This window comes from Leguminivora glycinivorella, chromosome 2 (genome assembly GCF_023078275.1).
Source record: "Leguminivora glycinivorella isolate SPB_JAAS2020 chromosome 2, LegGlyc_1.1, whole genome shotgun sequence".
In the NCBI taxonomy this organism is placed as follows: Eukaryota; Metazoa; Arthropoda; class Insecta; order Lepidoptera; family Tortricidae; genus Leguminivora; species Leguminivora glycinivorella.
The window spans coordinates 30,950,595-30,973,336 of NC_062972.1; the positions used below are offsets into that span (position 1 = coordinate 30,950,595).

At 37.2% G+C, this 22,742-nt stretch overlaps 2 protein-coding genes across 2 annotated transcripts in view; one reads left to right on the plus strand and one right to left on the minus strand.

The window, feature by feature from the left end:
- Positions 1 to 22,742, plus strand: part of LOC125234653 (leucine-rich repeat-containing protein 15) — a 222,547-nt gene that overhangs the window by 114,676 nt on the left and 85,129 nt on the right. The window lies entirely within an intron of this gene.
- Positions 1 to 22,742, minus strand: part of LOC125234672 (lysozyme-like) — a 98,126-nt gene that overhangs the window by 61,982 nt on the left and 13,402 nt on the right. Inside the window, exons 2-3 of the mRNA XM_048141016.1 lie at positions 20,561 to 20,699; positions 7,412 to 7,500 (exon numbers count right to left, since the gene is read on the minus strand). Coding sequence (XP_047996973.1) covers positions 7,412 to 7,500; positions 20,561 to 20,699 — 228 coding nt within the window. The remainder of the gene's footprint in view (positions 1 to 7,411; positions 7,501 to 20,560; positions 20,700 to 22,742) is intronic.

Here is a 22,742-nt window from a genome sequence, read left to right on the forward strand (position 1 = left end):
AGAACTGCGATCATACAGAAACAAACTTGTGCTAGAAAAGTGGGTTAGGTTAGAACTGCGATCATACAGAAACAAACCTTTGCCATAAACCCTTATGGCAAGGATTCTTAAGTCAAGTAAGAACTGCGACCGTGAGGGTCGGCAACAAACTTTTGTTAGAAAATTAAGGATTTACTGAACTTTTGATATAGCGGCTTGATAATATTTCGAATTATAAAACTATACCTACGCCATACAAAATAACTGTCAAATGATACTTAGAAATTTTAACAAGTATTAATTCGAATTTCGAACTTTTGATATAGCGGCTAAATAATATTTCGGATTAAAAACTTTACGGGACAAAAAGTAGTTGTCAAATGATTCTTAGGCATTTTAATAAGCGTTGATTCGAATCATAAGCGAAACAAAATTATAGCGAAATAAGAATGGGAAAATAATAATAGGGGAAAAGTACTTTCGGGCAAACAAAACTTAGGGCAATTAATAAAATGGGAAGCGTTTTCGGGCTACTAATATTCGACATTACAATTTTCGACTTTTTGATGGGTAACCGTGATAAACCCATCCCTTGTACATTTGTTGTTTTTATGCATAATGTGTAGTTTTTAAGTTTATTACGAATACATATTTTGATTATGATTTTGATATTTTGATTGTATATCATTTTGATAATGTTCATATTGATTGAATCACAATTGATCAACGGGTAAATCCATGTAAAAGTAACGTGTCACGACTTCATTGAGTGTTTATTTGAACTACAGCTACAAAATTCAATGAAAGGATGTATGCATTATCGGGAAAATAACACTTAAATTGGGTTAAATTGTGGCGTAGGCGAGAGGCTGGCAACCTGTCACTGCAATGTCACAGTTTCGTTTTCTTTCAACCCCTTATTTGCTAAGAGTGGCACTGAAACTTGAGTAGTTTCATGTGCTCTGCCTACCCCTTCGTGGGATACAGGCGTGATTGTATGTATGTATGTATGTATGTATGTATGTATAACACTTAGAGATAGATTATCACTTGAACTTGCATCGTGAATAAATGGAACATGCCATAAAGTCGTGACATGTTACTCTTGCCGCGGATTCACCCAACGATAATTATTTATTTTACAAGGAGACAATGTGATTATTACGTGTATTATCCGTACCTGGATATTTTATTTCAAAATATTGTAGTCGGGGGACCTTCATGTCAGGTTTTTGCTCATTGTCCACCGAGTGAAACACAACATTTTTCACTAAAACAACACGAACAAAATACTGACTATAAAATATCAAACTAAATCAAATCCAGCAATCTATTCAATATTTATGATTCAAAATAATTATTTATAGGTAAATTCTACCAGCCAGCTCAAAGCATCAAGTTAAAATTTGTATGAAATTACTTTGCACCCTTGTGGATAAAATGCAATTTTGATCTTTACTAGTTGGTGTGGTGAAAAAATATTTTTTTCTCTATATGTTACTCCGTCCGACGTCGCAGATTATTGAATACCGATTCCTAGATTTTGTGTGATTTGACTGATTTGATAATTACTACTAGGTATTTTAAATATCCACTACGATGCATATTGAAAATGTATAACAGATGATTGATAAAATAAAACTATGGAAACGGATTATATCGCGTATAATGAATTTACAATTCATCCCGACGTTTCGAACACTTTACAGCGTTTGTGGTCAACGGGTGACTGACGCCGAACGGTGAACACGAACGCTGTAAAGTTTTCGAAACGTCGGGATAAATTCTGTGGGTCTAGTGGAAAAGGGCATAACTACAATTGACTCCCATCTCGGACTTGTGACCTTTTTCACCGAGTCAATTTGAGTTATACCCTTTTTCACTAGACTCACAGAATTGTATATTCATTATACGCAATATAATCCGTTTCCATAGTTTTATTTCATGAGTAACTATCGCAGTAACCGGAGACAATATTAGATGAAGATTCTATTAGGTAAGTTTAAATAGAATTATGTAGTTCGTTGGTGCTACAGTGGTGTTACACCACCTACGAGTACGTTTTCAGTGCTACGTCGTAGCACGTGCTACGTGTGACGACTTCGCAAAGACGTGACGTAGCACGTAACACCAACGATATAATTAGCGCTGTACATAATGTACTGGGTGCTTAGCCAAATGTTTATCGCTATACATGCCGAAGCGAGCGATTGTCATCTTGGCAGCTCAATAATAAATATGTATAATGGCTGCAATAGTACTTGTACTTTATATGTATGCTTAATACAAATAAAGATGAATATGAATATATATGAATACTTTTATATAATATAGTGATTCTCGGAGTATCCTCTACTTAGGGCCAGTTGCATCAACCACATTTGACAGACACATCATCGTCACGCAGCAGACGTCTATGGAACTTCCCATAGAATAAAATTTAACGAACGCTTTAACGGTGACAGACGGTTTGGTGCAACCGACCCTTAGAGTCATAAACAAATATCCCTAACGGACTGGTTAAGTCTTGATAACTTAAAATGAAGTCCAGTCACTGCAATTAGATCAAAGACGCCTTGCCTTTCAAAGATTGTATAAACTCGAAAAATTGAGGTGGCAGTCGGGAAACGTATTCAGATTCAACAGTTGGTTACAGTTTTAACTGGTTTTGATACTACTTATATATACGGTGTAACATTAGGAAACCGAAAGATTTTAAATACGCATTTATGAGGGCAAAATGAAGATAAAAATTAAATGTTATAATGTTTACTTTTTTATTTGTTATTTATTTATTTATTTACTTAATCTTTATTGCACAACAAAATAAGGTACAAATGGCGGACTTAATGCCTCAAGACATTCTCTATCAGTCAACCAATGGGCTAAACCAGAAAGATTAAGTAGGTGCAGTGTCTTAATAAAAAGAAGGAAAAGGAAACTGTAACCTAAACTATGGATAGATGAATATTAAACTATACAATATTCAAGATAAACTTATATATATATATATATATATAAATATAATAATAAAAATAAACATATATATATATTTACACCACTTTTTGATATCTATCAACGAGGATAGTTAGATTATGTCCGATATCGGCATAATTGCCATTATAACCTAACCACAAAATTAAAATTTTGAAAAAAACCCCCGACCGCGACATAGTGGGCCGATTTTCATAAAACATGGCTAAGAACACTCCCGACTAACTCGGCTTTCAAATAAAAAAAAACTAAATTGAAATCGGTTCATCCGTTCGGGAGCTACGATGCCACAGACAGATAAACAGACAGACAGACAGACAGATAGACACACACACAGACAGACACGTCAAACTTATAACACCCCGTCGTTTTTGCGTCGGGGGTTAAAAACAGCATTTGGTTCTGAGAAATAATAAGTCATTGTTGCTTTTTTATGCTTCTAACTCTGAAAGTAGGCGAAATCCAGAATAGTAATAATTCATGTGTAAATTAAGATTTTATTTTATTTATAATTACTATGAAATTGTTTTATATATAAGGATTTAGACTATTAAAATGATATGCATGTACCTGATGTACCGTTACGGAATGTAATATACAAACACTTTGCATGTTGGCTTTATGTCGACTGAATACTGATTCTGTATCTATTTTTTAAGACCTAAATTGTGACGTATTCTAGCAAATAAACATTTCTATTTCTATAGTTTATATGACATTGTAGTCTTCTAATGACGACGAGGAATACGCTGTTAAAATTATTCGGTTTATTTATGTTACACTGTGTATAGTATACGTTGACGTCGTCTCTGCAATCATCGTGTATACCTGCGAGCTGCCTGTACTCCTGTGAAAGTCTCCAAGAATTTGTGACAAAATGGATTACTTAAGTTAACTCTTCTTCTTAGTATTGTCTTCGGTTACCGCGATAGTTACTCATGAAATAAAACTATGGAAACGAATTAAATCGCGTATAATGAATTTAAAAATCATCCCGACGTTTCGAACTCTTTACAGCGTTCGTGGTCAACGGGTGACTGAGGAAAAAAAAACGAAAAATTGTACGCGATTTAATCCGTTTCCATAGTTTTATTTCTTCTTCTTAGGTTAACTGGAAGAGACTCAAAGGGATAAGTTCGCCTTTGTACTTCACATCTCAACGTGTTTTTGTACAATAAAGAGTTACTACTACTACTACTCAAAATTGTAATTGCATATGTAAACTTATCAGTGACAATCAAATCGTGATTTGTATATGCCAGAATTTAAAGCAGTGACAAGCATCAAGTATATTGTGCCGTACATTAGCGTGATTCGGGGTGATTCAGCGTGATTTAGCGTTCTAATCACGACGCCGCGTCCACCGCCGCACGTGACGCAATCTCTCATCGACGTGCACGGGAGTGCCACAGCCAAGTTGCTTACAAAAGGGAGGCTGTTTCGAACATAATCCTGTTTTGTCATTGTTCCATTTATTTATTTGCCATAAATTGTATGTTTATATAAGATGAAAACTAGCATGCAATACATTTTATTTCATTTTACAAGCTGAAAGTAATCTTTAAGACTATATTGTTTGTTCGCTCTTTTTATTTGTTCAGCATATAATTTCTAAATTATGACCTTACTAACTTATCATTATTAATTTTGCAATCCTTTTTACTAACTGCCTTCTATGCATAAAATAGCGTCTAACACAGGCATAGTTGACTTTTGCAGTGCTAGCTGAGATGCTTGTACTGTGAACCATAAACGAATAATGTCGACCATATAGGAATGTGGTTTACTACCATATAATAATTAGCACTGACTTCACAGTTCACTTTTTGATATTTGCTTTCTCATGCATCAACTTATATTATGGTTGAATGGTAGATAATTCCAATTTGTAACTAAATCCACCATTTGTAATTTTCCTGCTATTTACCTATTAAAATAAATGATGATAAGACAGGATGGTGTATAGATCACAATGTAGATAAATCGGAATAATGGTCAAATCCTCCTCCTTGCTTTATCCCGGCATTTGTCACGGCTCATGGGAGCCTGGGGTCCGCTTTGACAACTAATCCCAAGATTTGGCGTAGGCACTAGTTTTACGAAAGCGACCACCATCTTACCTTCCAACCCGAAGGGTAACTAGGCCTTACCGGAATTAGTTCGGTTTCCTCACGATGTTAATAATATCTGATAATGTGTGATAGAATAATGGACAAATAAGATAACGAAATAAGACCATAGACGAAGCGGTCGTTTGCCACAAAACTTCGCAAAGCCAGCAAGCGCCGGTAAGTTTGAATTTCAATTGAAGTTTCCTATTGATCTATAGTATAAAAGAAAACTGAAATGCGTTAGCTGCCCTATGGTGCTTGCACTTTTATCACTTATCCGCATGGATAAAGCATCCGTCACGTCCTGGCAAGTATGTCAGTGTGAGAGTGACAGGTGTCTTATCCCCGTTGATAAGTGATAAAATTGCAAGCATAATAGCCCGGCAGGTCGAAGAAAGTCGCGTGGGGAGTCAGCGAGCCAACGTTTCAACTACGACACGACAGACAACTTTTGAATTTATTCTTGTAGTTTTATAAGAGGATTTGAAACTGTTTGTTGTTATGGTTTTTGAATAGAAAATAATGATGTTTTTGGTAATATTGCCGCTGAGAATTTTTTCAAAAATGCAAATTAAGAGTAACTCCAAAACAGCTCTCAATTTTATAATAACAATGATGATTTCTATGCCTGGTTTAATTTTATTATTCAGCCGTTACGCTTACACGCTGTATATTTTTTATGTTGTTATGGTTTCTGAATAGAGAATAATGATATATTTTTGGTAAAATTGCCACTGAGAATTTTTTCAAAAATGCAAATTAAGAGTAACTCCAAAACAGCTCTCAATTTAATAATAACACTGATGATTTCTATGCCTGCTTTAATTTTATTATTCACCCGTATTACGCTTACACGCTATATATTACACCAGTTTAAAAGTAAAATAGTGAAATCATAGTAGTGCTCTTTATTTCTCAACATATAATGACGCACTACGCACAATATATGTTTGATATACTGTTATTTGTTAGGAAAAACATATCTCAATTTGCTCGCGTTGCCTGTCCGGGCAAACAGCTTCGAGCTACAGGCCGTCTGAGAACAGTCCCCCGTCGCATGGCACTTTCAAGAAAGAACCCGCGTGTCATCGGCCCTACTTACTACGAACACTTACCTGCCGATCTTAGGAATGAGCCATATGACGAAGCATTTAAGCGCAAATTGAGAAACCTTTTGTTAGATAACCCTCTGTACTCTGTAAATGAGTACATGGAATTGAATTTGTGATAGCATGCATTTGATTACACTGACTTCGGATTTTATTTCATTTCTTAATTTTATTGTGTTTTGTGTATTTCTATTTGTAAATGACGATCCTTATTGGGAGAAAATATTCATTTTATTATTTTCAATTTATAATGTAATTTTCGACGATCATGATGAGAAGATAAACATAACTTTGGCATGTAACAAATTTATAGTGTAATTTTTATCATGAAATAAAGAAATCTAAATCTAAATCTAAATCTATGAAACACATAATTTATTCCTAACTGGTGCATATTTTTTTGCTACCGATATGCTTACATGACATTTATAATACAAAAATCATATGGGTACGAACATAACTAAGTTTTGTTTTCATAAAAAATGTACACTAACATATTTTAAATTTTTTCATAGTACTTATTTTAGTGTAAAAAAAACTATAGAACTTTGCTTAATTTTACACACAAACGTCTACTCGTTCAAACTCGTATTACTCATTCGCGTAATGAGCGTTCTTAATTTAGGATTTGGTCGCGATGCATATGAAATGTTTGCGTATTGTGCATTTAGAATGTCCAAATGTTAATGAATTGTAGCCTTTTGACTTAGTGCTGGTAAAGACCTAACTATTTGATTTTCCTGGCACCTACGGACAATGTTAATTTTTCATTGACTGGAAGAGATCGTCCTTTAGCTAATACCGCCTGTTGTTTACCTTTGTGTCGCTATTTTCCTATGTATTGCTGTATTCAATTGAGGTGTTCAATAAAAAGTAATCATATGTAGTGTAAATAGTAATGTAAAATGTTACAATAATAATGGTAACCCCATGAATGAGACCGTCATTGACTTATATGGACTTCATAAGGATGTGGCATACGGGTGAAACGCATACCAAAAGTAACGCCAGTAATGCGTTTCAAGCGTGCAGTCAACGCGACCAATAGTGCGTGTGACACGAACTCAACAACAAAATTGTGTTGTAGTTTTCCACCAAGGCGCATCTGACGAAAATGTTTAGTTGAACTGTTCTGATTAGGATAAAGTACAAAGGAAAAAAATGTAAAATCCTAGGAGAAATATAAAAGCGTTTATTGTAATAATAGAAGAGACTTACTTGGAACAGTCCATAGCTAATGTAAGCGTTGTTGTGGTTGGTCACTTTTTCCGTCGTCCGGCCACTCGCATGCTCGATCACGCATACCCCTGCGAAAAAAAAAACACTTGAAGGATATTATTCAACAAGGCGATTTGAACAAGACACGAATTTGCGTTCTCCTGGAGGCGTAGCACACTACTTTGATAAACTTTATCGGTGGGTCCCTAGTTTCCTGAAATTATCACGCGACCATGCGTGCCTGTCCGGATCGAAATGTGTTCTAAAACCAAAGCGTTTAATTTGTTTAATTAATTCTATGCGGTAAATGAATCATGCGCGTGCGTGAACAGAACTTGTTAACCAATCTAGTGGCAGCGTTATACCTAGGCGCATCAAACGAGAATGTTTTGTTAAAATCATTATTTAATAGTCTTATCCTTACTTTTTAATTCTTTAGTAGAAAGTTTATCAAAAATTGACGGCAGCCGCAAATAATGGAACTACGGAACTCTATACTTGTTAATATTAATTCCCCGTAGACTTGATATGTAACGTGAAAATAACCTCGTTTAACCGTCAACCTGCATACAAAGCGCCCTGTTACTAAAATGGCCGTGTTAGCTCAAATTAAACAGCAATTTATGTGACACCAGCCAGCTAGTGCATGCTGGTGCACTAAGTCTTAGTCTGGAGCACTAAGGTGTCTGCCAGACACGCTTTAGGCGTCCCTACCCGGTGTCTTCTATGTAAATAGGTGCCACAGACATTTCTACAAGTTAGATCGTTCAATGGAATTTAAAAAAAAAATCCAAGTGGCGGACAAAGTTTTCATGATTCCAATATTGATTGTTATAAATTCAATGTTCTTTTAAATAACGTTTTAATAGAGTTTTGAATGCAATTATTGTATAATAAGAGTTGAATCTGTTGGATCTTCTTTCGTTGAATATTGCAACTGGTTATGTACCGGTGCTTACGTAAGCGGCCGTAGGGAATATTTTTACTGTGCATTACACTAGTTAATTTGAAATAAAATGAATTGAAATATTTATTTTCCAAGTAGGCATTTTACAATGCGCTTATGAACGTCAAATAAAGCTACGCCGGTTCTAACCCTACGCCTCAGCCTCGAGAAGATTTCAGTCCCCCCTCAGTTGGAGGGGGTATCCACTATGGGACCAGCAAGAAACTCGGCGGCCATTCTCGTATTATTGAAATATACCTCTCTACTTGACAGAGACAGCGTGAGTTCCAGTGCAGATCTCATCATAATGCAATCTTACTAACTATTTATTTATTTAAACTTTATTGCACAATAAAAAAAGAAGTACAAATGGCGGACTTAATGCCTTAAGGCATTCTCTACCAGTCAACCATAGGGCAAAACAGAAATTCGCGAATGTGGGTGCAGTAAGAAAAATAATTTAGAGAGCACTATCACATCGTAACATATTTTGTGATTATTGTTATTTTCCTTAATCTAGACATCGTCGATTTTTTTATGAATGCTAATTATATAAAATGTGTTTTTTTTTCTCACAAATTACATACGTCAACATGACAGATAAAAATAAACGGTTATTAGCTAATACAGGTTACATTCAGTTACCTATTGTATTTTTCTCATCACCATTTGATATTTATTGAGAACAGCCACGCGAGGTCTATTAACATAAACATCTGTGGAAGAAGTACATGCATTCAGATAGCAGTGTACCCTTTCGGCGTTGATTGCTGACTCCTCTCCGTTTGATTTGAATTTTGTATGAGCGCGTGTATGATGCTAATGTATGATAAGGTGGAGAAGTGGTTATGCAGCGTTTGACATACACTTTCGGGTTATATAATTTGAATACTCGTATGTAAGCGCTTCATTTATAAGAGGTCGTTTTAAGGTTCCGTAGTCAACTAGAAACCCTTATAGTTTCTCCATGTCTGTCCGTCTATCCGTCCGTCCGCGGATAATCTGAGTGACCGTTAGGACTTAGGACTAGAAAGCTGAAATTTGGTACCAATGTTTATATCAATCACGCCGAATTGTTTCAATTTCTTGTTTGAATAGTTAATATTGTATTACAAAACAAAACTTATGAAACGGATTTGGTTCAAATGTGTATTGAAATAACTGCTTACTTCTGTTATTCTTGCCTGGCCCCGTAGCCGAATGGCATTTCTCCGACGCCAAACGAAAGCGATACGCCGCTGGCTCTGTCGCGCCAATACGCAAGCGCGATAGAGATAGATATCTACTAGCGCTTCGTTTCGTGAGCGTTTCGTGAGCGATTGTGCCATTCGGCTAGCCACCCTGGTAACATTTCAATAGATAAATAAAAAATATTTTTGAAACAATAAGAATATTATGGCGTATTATCTACAGTGTCATATTGCTATTGATAAAAAAACAATGAAAATAACAATGGGGCATCTTACTGGGCAAACAATTTTTTTAAACGTTACATTAATAACCTAACCACAAAATTAAAATTATGAAAAAACCCCCGACCGCGACATAGTAGACCGATTTTCATGAAACATGGCTAAAACCACTCCCGACTAATTCAGCTTTCAGACAAAAAAAAAACGAAATCTAAATCGGTTTATCCGTTCGGGAGCTACGATGCCACAGACAGACTGACAAACAGACAGACACGTCAAACTTATAACACCCCGTCGTTTTTGCGTCGGGGGTTAAAAATCTTACATAATATCTAATGCAACTCTTCTGAAATCCACAAAGATTACCAAATAATCCACAAAAGCCCAGCATATTTCAGAAATTCCTCACTCCCGCAAAAATCCCGAACACGGACACCAAAACAAACCACTTGTTTAACCAAATTAAATTCCCTGACTTCCGAATTCTTAATTCAAAATAATAACATTAAAATAAAGCCGCAAACCGAATGAATTGGCGACCTTAATAAGACTGAAGTCGGCCTTAGGGCTTATTAGCATAAAAAGGGGCATTCAGATGACAAAACATTCTGAGATCCCTTTCATTTACGTTTAAACAAAGATTTCAAAATTATGGACGAGGCCGAGGGTCCATTTAGTGAGTTTTCAAATTATCTGATTCGATGATTTAAAGGCGCCATTTTTGACATCCCTCTTACATCCGAAATCGGATCGGATAATGTGAAAAAGCTCTTAGATGGCGCACGAACTCTCATGGAATTTTAGTTACATTGAGTTGTTGAGTGGAGAACACATACAATTCAGCCATTATTAAATTGCCACAGCCAGCATTAAATACCACAATTTAATGAAGATCGCATGCGAGATGTCACACCGTTTAAATGAGCCCTAACGGTAATTCGCATAATTTAGACTGAACATTCTCATTTGATACGCCAATGAAACGCTACAACGCTATTGGTCGATGATTTCACATCTAGCGCTCAATTGGTCGCTTGGCTCGAATCGCACGGCGATGTTACTGACCTCACTGTGCTGGAGCCCGTATGCCACGTCCTTACGTATTAATATACATATAAATCAGTGAGTTTAAAATTGTTAACAGAGACGGTATAATTGATACTGTACAGCCGTGGTGTGCTAATCCTGAATTATTTAAATGAATCCGACCTCGAGAATCAAAAGTCGGTTATTATCATAATCGATTGTGTTGTTTTCATTTAAGTGGCACATTTACAGAGGAATAATTTTGTTTTGGTGCTATTTTTAACGATGTCAGAAACTAGTTGGTTACAATTAACGATTACGGATTCATCAACGTACATTTTATTATTCCTGATTTTTAGAACAAATTAATTTATTCTCATAGAAAATAATTTAATTTGTATTTTTGTTGTATTGTGTCGTGCACTTGAAAATTTCGACCCTTGCTCCCGTGTCCGAATGGCCGAGTGGTGGTCGCTGGTTCGAATCCAGCTTTGAACACTTGGAGGCCTTGGTCACTTGTTTTTAACCCCCGACGCTAAAACGACGGGGTGTTATAAGTTTGAAGTGTCTGTCTGTCTGTCTATCTGTCTGTCTGTCTGTCTGTCTGTTTGTCTGTCTGTCTGTCTGTGTGTGTGTCTGTCTGTGGCATCGTAGCTCTCGAACGGATGAACCGATTTTGATTTAGTTTTTTTTTGTCTGAAAGCTGAGTTAGTCGGGAGTGTTCTTATCCATGTTTCATGAAAATCGGTCCACTAGGTCGCGGTCGGGGGTTTTTTCAAAATTTTAACTGTGTGGTTAGGTTATTTGTATATTTATGACATTTATTTCAGTTCATTTTATTATTGTCAAAATCTAAAATAAAATTTTCCGCAAAGCAATCCCATCAGATTCTGTCGTTTTTTTTTTATAAATGAAAAAGTGGTATACATATATTATATTGTCCGAAATATGGGAAATCATATGAAAACAAACAGAGCGAGAAAGCAGCACCATCTGTGCTCCTAGTGAAATAGTATACTTAGATATCGTTGTAAAGTCGAATTTATAAGTTCCTTATAAAAATGCCGTTTATGTTAAGAAAATCCATCCTTTTGGCACTGATACGCCCGATCCTGGTCTTCTAGAGCTTTTTAACAATTATCAAAGTTCGGATCAAACCGCAAGTTAGTAACATATCTTAGCCACTATTGATATAACGTGTACAACTTCGGTACGGGACCATTGTGCAAGTTTGAGCTGTTGCTAATTGGTTGATATACAGGTGAGGCAGCTTATACATTTTGATGAGTTAAAAGTATACTTAAATGATTGTTGGTAATGGCACACCTCGGACACTAGCGATCAAATATATTGAAAGAGGCGCATTCCTAGCACACAGACCACACAGTCTTAGCTCGTGTAGGTGGACGCGTACTATGCTTGTATGAGTGAAATATGACAGGTCGACTATTCGTGTTTTTGACAGGCAGTAACTGTGAGGTAACCGAGAGGGGGTGGGCGGCACTTTCAGCGGGAGCGGGAGTGGCCATACTGTACGATAGTACTCTTTATGATACTGTATACTGTGGTGATGGTAAACATAGTTAATAGAAGCGTTGGTAGCCTAGCAGTAAGTACTACCAGCCGCAAAAGTGCATGGAGAAATTATGAATGAATTCATCGATAAATTCGCCATGCGCTTTTGCAGCTGATAGTACGTGCGACTTTCGTTCCGGAGGCCGAGGGTTCAAACCCCGGCTCACACCAATGAGTTTTTCAGAATTTATGTGCGAAATGTCATTTGATATTTGCCAGTCGCTTTTCGGTGAAGGAAAACATCGTGAGGAAACCGGACTAATTCAAATAATGTCTAGTTTACCCTTTGGGTTGGAAGGTCAGATGGCAGTCGCTTTCGTAAAAGCTAGTGCCTACGCCAAATATTGGGATTAGTTGCCAAAGCGGACCCCAGGCTCCCATGAGCCGTGGCAAAATGCCGGGATAACGCAAGGAGGATGATAAATGGTAAAAATAGTTTTGAGGCAATCTTACAGAAACTCCTCAAGGTAAACTGAAAAGTAAATCACTTGCACCAACCACTTAACCCAGGGTTAGTGCCCGCTGTCATCTGTCAAATTCCATATAAAATGGTGGCTCCATTTTCGTTGGTGCAAGTGGCCCTTAGCTGTATTACATTAGGAACGGGATCGGATATGTATGTCAATGGACAGAAAAAAAAAACATTTTCAAACGGACACTCGTGTGGCGTCGAAATAGGGTTCATTATTGGAAACAGATGTACTCTCTGTAGGCACAGAATATATAATAGTACAAGTACAGAAGGCCCACTGCTTTAATGTTCTTAAAATACCGCCTTCTTAATAGCCTACAACAATTTTTACAAAGAAACCAGCCGCACGTGCGCGGCCTCCGGTGATAGGGTTGCCTAATGGATTAAAACCAATTAATTACTCAGATAAAATTTTATAATACTATATTAAAGTCTTAGGTACTTTCTAGGTATATATACAGTATTTTGGTTTGTTCCAACATCACAAGCCTTATTGAACTTTTCCGTGGGACTTAATCAATAGTAGATCTGTGTAAGAATGTCCTATGGTACATATTTTATTCATGATGTCTATTTAACTTAGCATTGTAAAATAACAATAGAAAGTGCGAACGTGCGTTCCGTAACACGCGCGCCACCCCTGATTAGGCCGCGAATTCGCGGCCGCCGGCATGTACTTGTAGCACGGCGATAGAATCGCGGAGTGAGCCGCCCCTGCTGCAGGTAGTGTATCTGTTAGGTAGATTGTTATTTTTAGATAAGATGGAGCGCGTCGCCAACAAACTGTTTTACAGTTTGGCGAAACTTTAATTATGTGCTTGTGTACATTGTGTATTTTGTTAATAAAAAAAGAAAGAAAGGAAGGGAAAGGTGTAGGTAATTTTTTGGAGTAGTTTTATTTACTAACTAGACCAAAATTGTAGTAACCCTAATCTAATCTTCAAAGTTGGTTATTCACTATTCAAATTTTAGCCACTATTGATATACCGTGTATAACTTCTGTGCGGGACCATTGTCCAAGTTTGGGCCCGTGCTAATTGCTTGATAGTGGGTTGATGGGTGAAGCGGAGCTACGGACTTTACTTGTGTTTTGATTAACTAACTAATCACTATTTGACTTGAGAATTTCCTGATGTTTGAATAGACTCCGACCATGCTAACTTTGCACTGATATATGTATAGTCAAACACTTTGAGAGATAGTACTAGGGGCGGCTCACTCCGCGATTCTATCGCCGCGCTACAAGTACATACAGGCGGCCGCGAGTTCGCGGCCTAATCAGGGGTGGCGCGCGTTTTCACGGAACGCACGTTCGCACTTTCTAATGCTACTTTACGTCGCGAGTTTTTTTTAAAGGTTCATATACGATGTCCGCGTGTGGACTGTGGAATGACTAGTAATGCTTAGTTAAATAGATATCATGAATAAAATAAATACCATAGGATATTTTTACACAGATCTACTATTGATTAAGTCCCCCGGAAAGGTTTAATAAGGCTTGTGATGTTGGAACTTATGTAAATTGATATGAAAAAACAAAATTATGTAAATACAATATATATGCCTAAAAAGTATCCAAAACTTGAATATAATAGTATAACATTTTATCTTAGTATTAATTCGTTTTAATCCATAGGCAACCCTATCGCCGGGCGCCGCGCACGTGCGGCTAGTTTCTTTGTAAGAATTTTGTAGGCATTTAAAAAGGCGGCATGTCGTGAACATCAAAGCAGTAGGCCTTCTGTACTTGTACTATTATATATTCTGTGATAGTAGTTTGAGAGTATGTACGAGTAGGTAACAGTGGCGGCTGGTGAAAATTTCTGCTACGCAACACCGAGCAAAAAGAAACCTAACTTAAAATTAGGTACTTTACTGGTAATCAATTTTAGGCAAGCCGGTGGGAATCGGCTTGTATGGATCGCTGCTGGTAGGTAACATCGTCACTTATTTTAAAATTAAAAGATACTAAAATATTCACACCTCCGGCCGCCATTTAAAAATATGTAGTATCGCTCGCAGTCGTTTCTCCAACAAAACATTTATAAATAAGTCATGTTAAAAACTAATATTTTTTGTAAACTCACAAAAAATATACCTCTAAATATGATTAAGTAATTGTGATTTTCGGAGGATTCTTCAAACACCACTTTTCTAACAATCATCACTCTTCACATCATTTAAAAAACCACTCCCACGGTCGTACCTACGTAGCCAAATGCACAAACGTTTACGATAATATCGTTTTTTGTAGCTATCTATCTCTTTCGCTCTTCCGTATTGGCACGACAAAGCCAGACTGCGTTTCTATCGGCGTATAGCGTCAAAGATTGTCATTTCGGCTAGACTGCTGGTGCCGTAGCCGAATGGCATTTCTACGATGCGAAACGAAAACGAAACGCTGCGAAAGGTAGTCTGGCTCTGTCGCGCCAATATGCAATAGCGATAGATATAGATATCTACGAGCGTTTCGTTTCGTGAGCGTTTCGTGAGCGTTTGTGCCATTCGGCTACGTACCCAGTTCTGTAGCTAAAGGTACCTCATCATCCTCCTTGCGTTATCCCGGCATTCGCCACGGCTCATGGGAGCCTGGGGTCCGCATTGACAAACCGCTTTGGTAGCTAAAGGTACCAAAAAAAAAACAACAACAGCAAAACCTCGAAGCAAGCGACAGCTACGCCTAAAGTATGTTCGGAGCTGCTAGTTGACATTGTTCATCGTACGGCGATTCATTAGGAGGAAAACAAACAACCGCTAAAAACCGGTTTTTCATACAAATTTGGTCCTGATTTTCCTCCCTGTATATCATTGAAAATATTTTACGCGATTTGATGTAGGTACTCGTTTACGTTCGGCCTTACATTTGATTGTTTAAAGTTAATGTAAAAATGAGGAGAGAAGAAACGCTTCTGTTTAATTATCATAATAATTTTTAAATTATTCAAAAATAGTAAAAAAATAGGTATATACCCACAAAACGGTATGAAAATTAGCCTACGAATAGAACTAAATTACATCTGAAAACCTAATACAATAATTTAATAATCGAAAATTTAATAATTGCTATGACGTAAGTAAATACATCAAATTATATAACAAATCATAGTTTCCATCTGTTTTTTTTTAATTATAAATGGGCTTACTCTTGGCCACAGCCACAGACTAGCCAAAGGCAAAGGCGTGGCCTACGATGGAGTGAGCTCGCCCAGAAGGTGCCTGTTCACTCTTGATTTGAACTAGGAATTATATGAGCTCGGAAATATAGCCGCCGGCAAGAAATTCCACTCCTTGGCAGTGCGCATAAGAAAAGAAGAAACAAAGCGCTTTCGCGGAATATCTACCAAGTAAGGATGGAAACCGGCCGTGCGTCTAAGAGTCCGATGGTAGAAAAAAAATGCTGTTCCATAGAAATAAGCGGCATCATGACAGTGGAAATGTATGAAACAGTCAATTTTCTTTGCGATTTCAGAATTGGTCCCATAATGAAAGTTGTTCATTATGACCTCAAATGAAAAGTCCTTTCTACGGTTTTTTAACTGGTATAACTGTCCTTTTCTCTCGACCTTAAACTGCACGGCTTCAATAAGTACTTCTTGGTAGCTCCCTGGTAGAGTGAGTTGCTGGAATCGCGAGTCTGCTGATTAGCGGGCTAATGCCGAAATGCAACTCGCGACGGGCGACTCACGATGTCTCGTTTATATCATACGTTCAGTATGTTTATCACATTTCGCATCACCTTCTTTTTCCCGCTAGAAGAGATCAAAGTGATATGTTTCGTCCTTTAAGAGGATACGGTAGCGAAAATGCTAAATTGGAAAGGAGCCCCCCTTTCAACTTGGAAATTTTAGTTAAATATACAAGTGTTATAAACTAGATTTATCGAAAAAAAAAATTGTCCATTAAGAACAACTTAGTCAAAAGATAGGTATTTCAAAAAAATCTTTAAAATCGAGGTTCCGCTCTCGACTCTTTCCTCCTTCAAAACTTAATCAATCGGAACGAAATTTAATAAACAATTAAATAATCTATGTCGGACCGTTTAGCTTTTTGTTACCAATCTTGAGTATCACACCTTTTTTTGCGCCACAATGAAAAAGGCCGTTTTTGGACATTTTTGATTGGCTCTAAAATCTTTAAAAAGCAGAAAATCAAAAAAATCAAAATGGTCCGACACAGGACACAGATAAAAATAACAACAATCTGTGTTGAAAAAATCATTGCTCTATCTTCAAAACCAGGGAGGAAATAGTCGAGAGCGTTTGTATGGAGAATTGACCCCCACCGTATCGTCTTAAGTTCTCGCTCTTTGTACACATAGTTATACACAGTCATACACAGCTCGAACGCGATGAACTAACATTACCTATTTTACCTTTTTTCCAAAGTTTCGGCCAAGCTGCACTGGCCGTGGTCGCGGAAAACTGACGTCCCAGCAAAGTGTTACCGGAGAATGATGTGAACACGATGTGAACAATAAAAAACTATCCGATATTAGTTTATATAAATGTTCGGCTGTTAGTGTTTATATCTTTCTTCCTTGATAGGAGGGAAGAAGACTGGTTTTTTTGTAAGACACACTGCATCATTAATTTTGAGGTTAAATAATATTTTGGAACATAATTTCCTCATAGGGTACGTGAAAAAAAATAATGTATGACATGAATGTGTACTGAATGTTAATTCTACGCCTTTTATGACTTGATCAGTGCAATCTAACTTGATGAGTTCCGTCCGTTGAAGCTAAAAAGTTGTGTTTTTAAGTCTTAGGCTAGACTATTTATAATATGAATTAAAAAAAATACACAACCACTTACAAAACAATATAAAAACATACCTCTAAGGTGACGGACCCAATCATGGACAGTTTAAGAAAAAAAATCGCCTGTTTTTGATATTTCACTGATAAATGTAAAAATTCTACGGCTAAGCGTGTTAAATCTTGAATGTCCTATCCTTCTTTTACATTTCAAGCGTATTTCAGAATAGATACTCTTATTGGTTTCTTCATAGTTAAAAAATTAAAACTAGCTGTTTTTTCTCCAATTATGGACGGCAGTTCTCCAGTAATGGATCCTCCATTATGGACAGTGAAATAAGTTTAAAATTTTACTTTTAAAGCCAACTGATACGCAATGAGATGAGTCAATTTTATACACCATAAATACAATTAGTTTGGGTTATTTTAACATAGGATTATTTCTTGTAAATTTTGGTTTTGTAAATTGTTCCTTGTCCATCATAGGAGGTACGCAGTTTTTCGGGTCCAGTAATGGACACTTGCAAAATAACGTCATTTCTTTATATCTTTGGAGCAACAAACTAGTATGTTTTATACCTTATCTCATGCTTAATGCAGTACGTAAAACGCATTCAAGATAAAGCGCGCGGTTGTTTTATGCGGAAATCGCAGCGTCAGACGAATGCGATCAACGGATGCGTCTAACGCGTCTGCGTTCCAAAACAAGGCACCCTTTTCTTTACGGCAAACGCATGCGCTAAACGCTGCTGCGAGCGCATTGTCATTTTTTTTACGTGGGAGCTACATAGTGCAATATTGTTTTATGCGTTTGACGCTCCGTTCGCAGCGATATTTTAAAATTGTTTGCGATTACCGCAGCGATTACTTGAGAAGGTATTTTTGGAATTTAGTTTTAAAGAGTCTTTCAAGCAGGTGAACGTGTTAAGTTAAGAAACTCACCAGACTTCTCGATTATTTCGCTAATTTCCATCAACTTTCGGTTGCGATGTTGGATATTTTTGTAATGTTATGTATAGAAAACCGGTCGATCTCTAATTAAATAAATCAGGAGTTCATAACCCTCCTTTGAAAATGGCATAATTTTACGTTTCTTTAAGTTTGCCATAATGATGAAATTAATAATTAATTAATGTCACAATTAACCGAGTTGAGATGTAATGCTAAGTGATTTATTCTTCCTCCATCAAATGTGGGTAGACGCACAAAACAACACGAATATGCAGAAGCGCTAACCGCTTGCGCTGAACGGACACGTTTCACGCAATAAACAAGGGTGCTCCTTACATAAACTATGAAGATAAAATATTTTTATATGTGCGTTTGACGCATTGCGTCTCACGCTGCGCTTGCCGCTGCGTTAACCGCGTAAAACAATGGTCTATAATTATATTACCTGACTTGAAATGATCTGCGTCTATCGCACTGCGAGTAACGTAGCGTTTATCGCATAAAACAACCGCGCGCTTTACACCGTGCGTTATTTTTTTATTATTTTATACATGAACTCAACTCTCTTAGCAACATTACTAAGAATTCGTCTTGATATTTTTTTCAGTAAACTGGTGAATTTTATCTTGTCGCCAAATCCTTCAGAAATAACCGAATTAATTGAAACTTCAAAATGAAACAGCTCTACAACTCTAGTTTATGGTACATAGCCGTCAGTTTTTAGAAACTTATTTTAGATACTTATTTTTAAGGATTTGTGTTTTTTTGTCCATAATGACATAACCGTCCATTATGGGGTATTTTACCTTATAAACATATTAGAGGTATAAAAAAACCAAGGGTGCCGCCAGCAGCTGCGGGGCAGGGCCCAAAAGCTGCCGGTGGTTAGGGCTGCAGAGAGAGGAACCGCCGGACTATCCGTCCATCTACATGTATTAGTATTATCTTCAGTAAACTAAACTAAAGATAATATTGATCGTAAACGGAACATATAAATGGTTTTCTCGACATTTCCGCGGGTGCGCTCAGGGAGCCGCATCTCAGTTAATGCAACTTTGATATGTGCCAACTGTATTGTGACTAACGTCATTCTATTACAGGCTTGATGGAACTGGAATCGTCTAACAAGCCATTACGTTGTTTTGGGATAAGATATGGTAGATAACGTGATCTAGATGATTAGAATGTAATGCTAATAACATCAGTTGGGTGCAGAGGTACCTGTACTGTTTATAGTCAAAGATGCGCTTAAGCGTCACATGAAAAAATGTGACATAGAACCCTCGCGATGGGAGCAGCAGGCGACCATGCGTACGGAATGGCGAACTGCAATAAATACTAAGGTAGCCGGTTTTGAATCTCGGAGGCGCTTAGAGCTTGACGCCAAGCGTGACAAAATTAAAGTCAGACCACCTGCGGCAATAGCATATAACTACGTTAATGGTGTGCTCACATGCCCGCAATGTTCGCGAACATTTACCGCCAAGATTGGTTTCGTCAGCCACTTGCGAGCACATCAGCGACAGCACCGGAGTTGACAGCAGTCGCCGTGGCCGAATTATTATTATTATAGTCAATGAGGTCTCTAATTTCTGTCCCGTGACCAAAAATTTATTGGGGACTGGTTTCTAAAATGCTACCGACTTACATTTTTGACACTGAACCTTAAATTGACATAATACCTATATAAAGTCAGTTTCAACTTTTGCAAATCAATATAGGTAGTTTTGTACTTACACTGTGCCGTGGAGCTTCTTGGGAAGAAGTACGAAAGAAAATCCACAGAAGAGCTGACGGCCTAGCACGGTACCGCGATAAAGGCTATCACGTCGAACCGTTTTTTCGCACTATTTGTAAGTGGCAATATATGAACACGCAGGCAGAGCCGTGGTGCTGACAACGCCGCAAAAGCTACGCTATGCGTCTTCTAAGAAAGCTGTACCTGTACCCGGGTTGCTTGCGGAACAGCTGGTCCCATAGAAAGCGGTAGAACTGGCAACGTGGCACTTACATTGCGCTATAAGGCTCCTTGGGAAGTTGTACCGCAGTAGCTCCCGTGATAGCTGGCAACGCGTGAACGTGCGTGCATGGCCGTAGGAGCTGTGGACTAGACACGCTGCCAGCAGCAGCAGTAGACAAGGACGGGACATCTGGAACAATAGGCTTTTATTAACTATAGGTATACTATATATGTGTCACTAGCTTTTTCCCATACAAACTTTGAAGCCCAATTTCACCTCAATAAGAAGTGTTTTTGAAAACCCCTTTCTTAGTGCTCCTCTACACCCTATAGGGAACCTACGTGCTAAATTTAGAATCATTAGGACCTGCGGTTTCGGCTGTGCGGTGATATGTCAGTCAATCATTCAGTCAGTCAGTCAGTTTCTTCTTTTAATTTAGATATGCATGGCCAGCAGATTTAGTGTAAATCTGGTCCTCCTCTTAAAATCCCTTCAATTTTTGGCCCGCAACGCAAAAGTTTGCGCACCACTGTTCTAAATAAAACAAAAGACAACCCAATTTTTTAGTTCAAAATAGTTTCACAGCCAAGCTTCGCAAAAAGTACAAAAAATTTAAATTAGATTGCTTTTTAAAGCAAAATATTTAGTTTATTTTCTTGAAGTGGATGCGCAATCAAGTATTCAAATAAGCTTCTGTGAATGCAACTTTGCCTGCCGCTACTCCAGATTGTTTCGTACATAATAAGTTGCAAACATTATTGTTTTTGCTTTGTTTGGTGATTTCAGGTTTCTTGCTGAGAACTTGAAAATTCGAAAAGCAGAGATACTTGGCGAAAATGTTGGCTTTATACAATACTTATTTCGTGGCGTAATCAGCGCACTATTTGTGCTATCGACTAAGACGCGTTGCATTCTTTCGACCTTTTCTTTAGGACCTAGTCGAGCAAAAGCTTTATTTGACCTGTAAGATAATGCTCCAAATGGTTATGGCAAAAAAAATCAGTCGAATTGAAACCTCCTTCTTTTTTTGAAGTCGGTTAAAAAGACAAACCTATGTATACATAGTTACACCTTAGTACCTTTGTGTTCTACGAGAATTCGTAACAATCGGCGAGAATAGGTCATGTCACGAAGGCTGGCACGATTGGAATGACCGAAATGTTGATTGTGTGAGTGACACCTGTATCTGTATAGGCCAGTAGTACGGTCACCGGCATAAATAAGTGATGATTTCTGTACCTTGTCACATTAACGTCTTGTTTGAAATGTTATACGAAGTTGTCATACGATTAAAAGCGACAAGGTACAGAAATCATCACTTATTTATGCCGGTGACTGTACCTATAATCAAGACTACCCAGGGATAAAACATTAACATTTACATTCATTCATTTCGATTTTGTTTGTTCATTCCAATAATGTAGGTACTTATTAAACAACTTTCAAAACGTGCCAACTCTTGTGAAATGACACAAATGTACGTAAAGTATCTATGTATATTTTATGTTTTAGTGCTACATTTTGTAAAAATAATGCATGCTTATTATAAAATAACGTCATTATGTAGAGTAATAAATAAATATTATAATCAAATAATTATAAACCGACCGATCATCAAAAAAGAAAACTAAACGTGTTTGTTATGTATTCAAGTATTTTGAGAGATAAAAATTACAATTCTGTTTTATGATTTAAACCCGTTCACCGCATATTTTAGCCATTTTAATGAAGTAATAATTAAATGAATATGTCCGAAACCGACGTACAATATAAACGACCACAATTTGTAACCGTAACTAAAACCGAACTCATTTGAAACGTATCATGTTGCGTTTATTGTTAATCTTATACTTTTAAACGAGCAATTCTTGTATATTTATTTATTTATTTATTTATTTATATATACCGACGATCTCGGAAACCGCTCTAACGATTTCGCTGAAATTTGTTATGTGGGGGTTTTCGGGGGTGAAAAATCGATCTAGCGTAGCCTTAGATCCCGGAAAACGCGAATTTTCGAGTTTTCATGAGTTTTTCTTTCGCGTTTGTAAACGTAAAATATGGTCGTTAATTTCGCCGCGCGCGCATCGATTCCGCTTAGCTCAGTCGTACGAGGTCGGTCTAATGTACGCAGATAGATCGTAGATGTCAGAGTTTCGAATCCCGGCCAGAAATTAAGTTTTTGTTTTTTGTTTTTTTTTTTGTTTTTGTATTTATAAGAGTTTTTTTTAT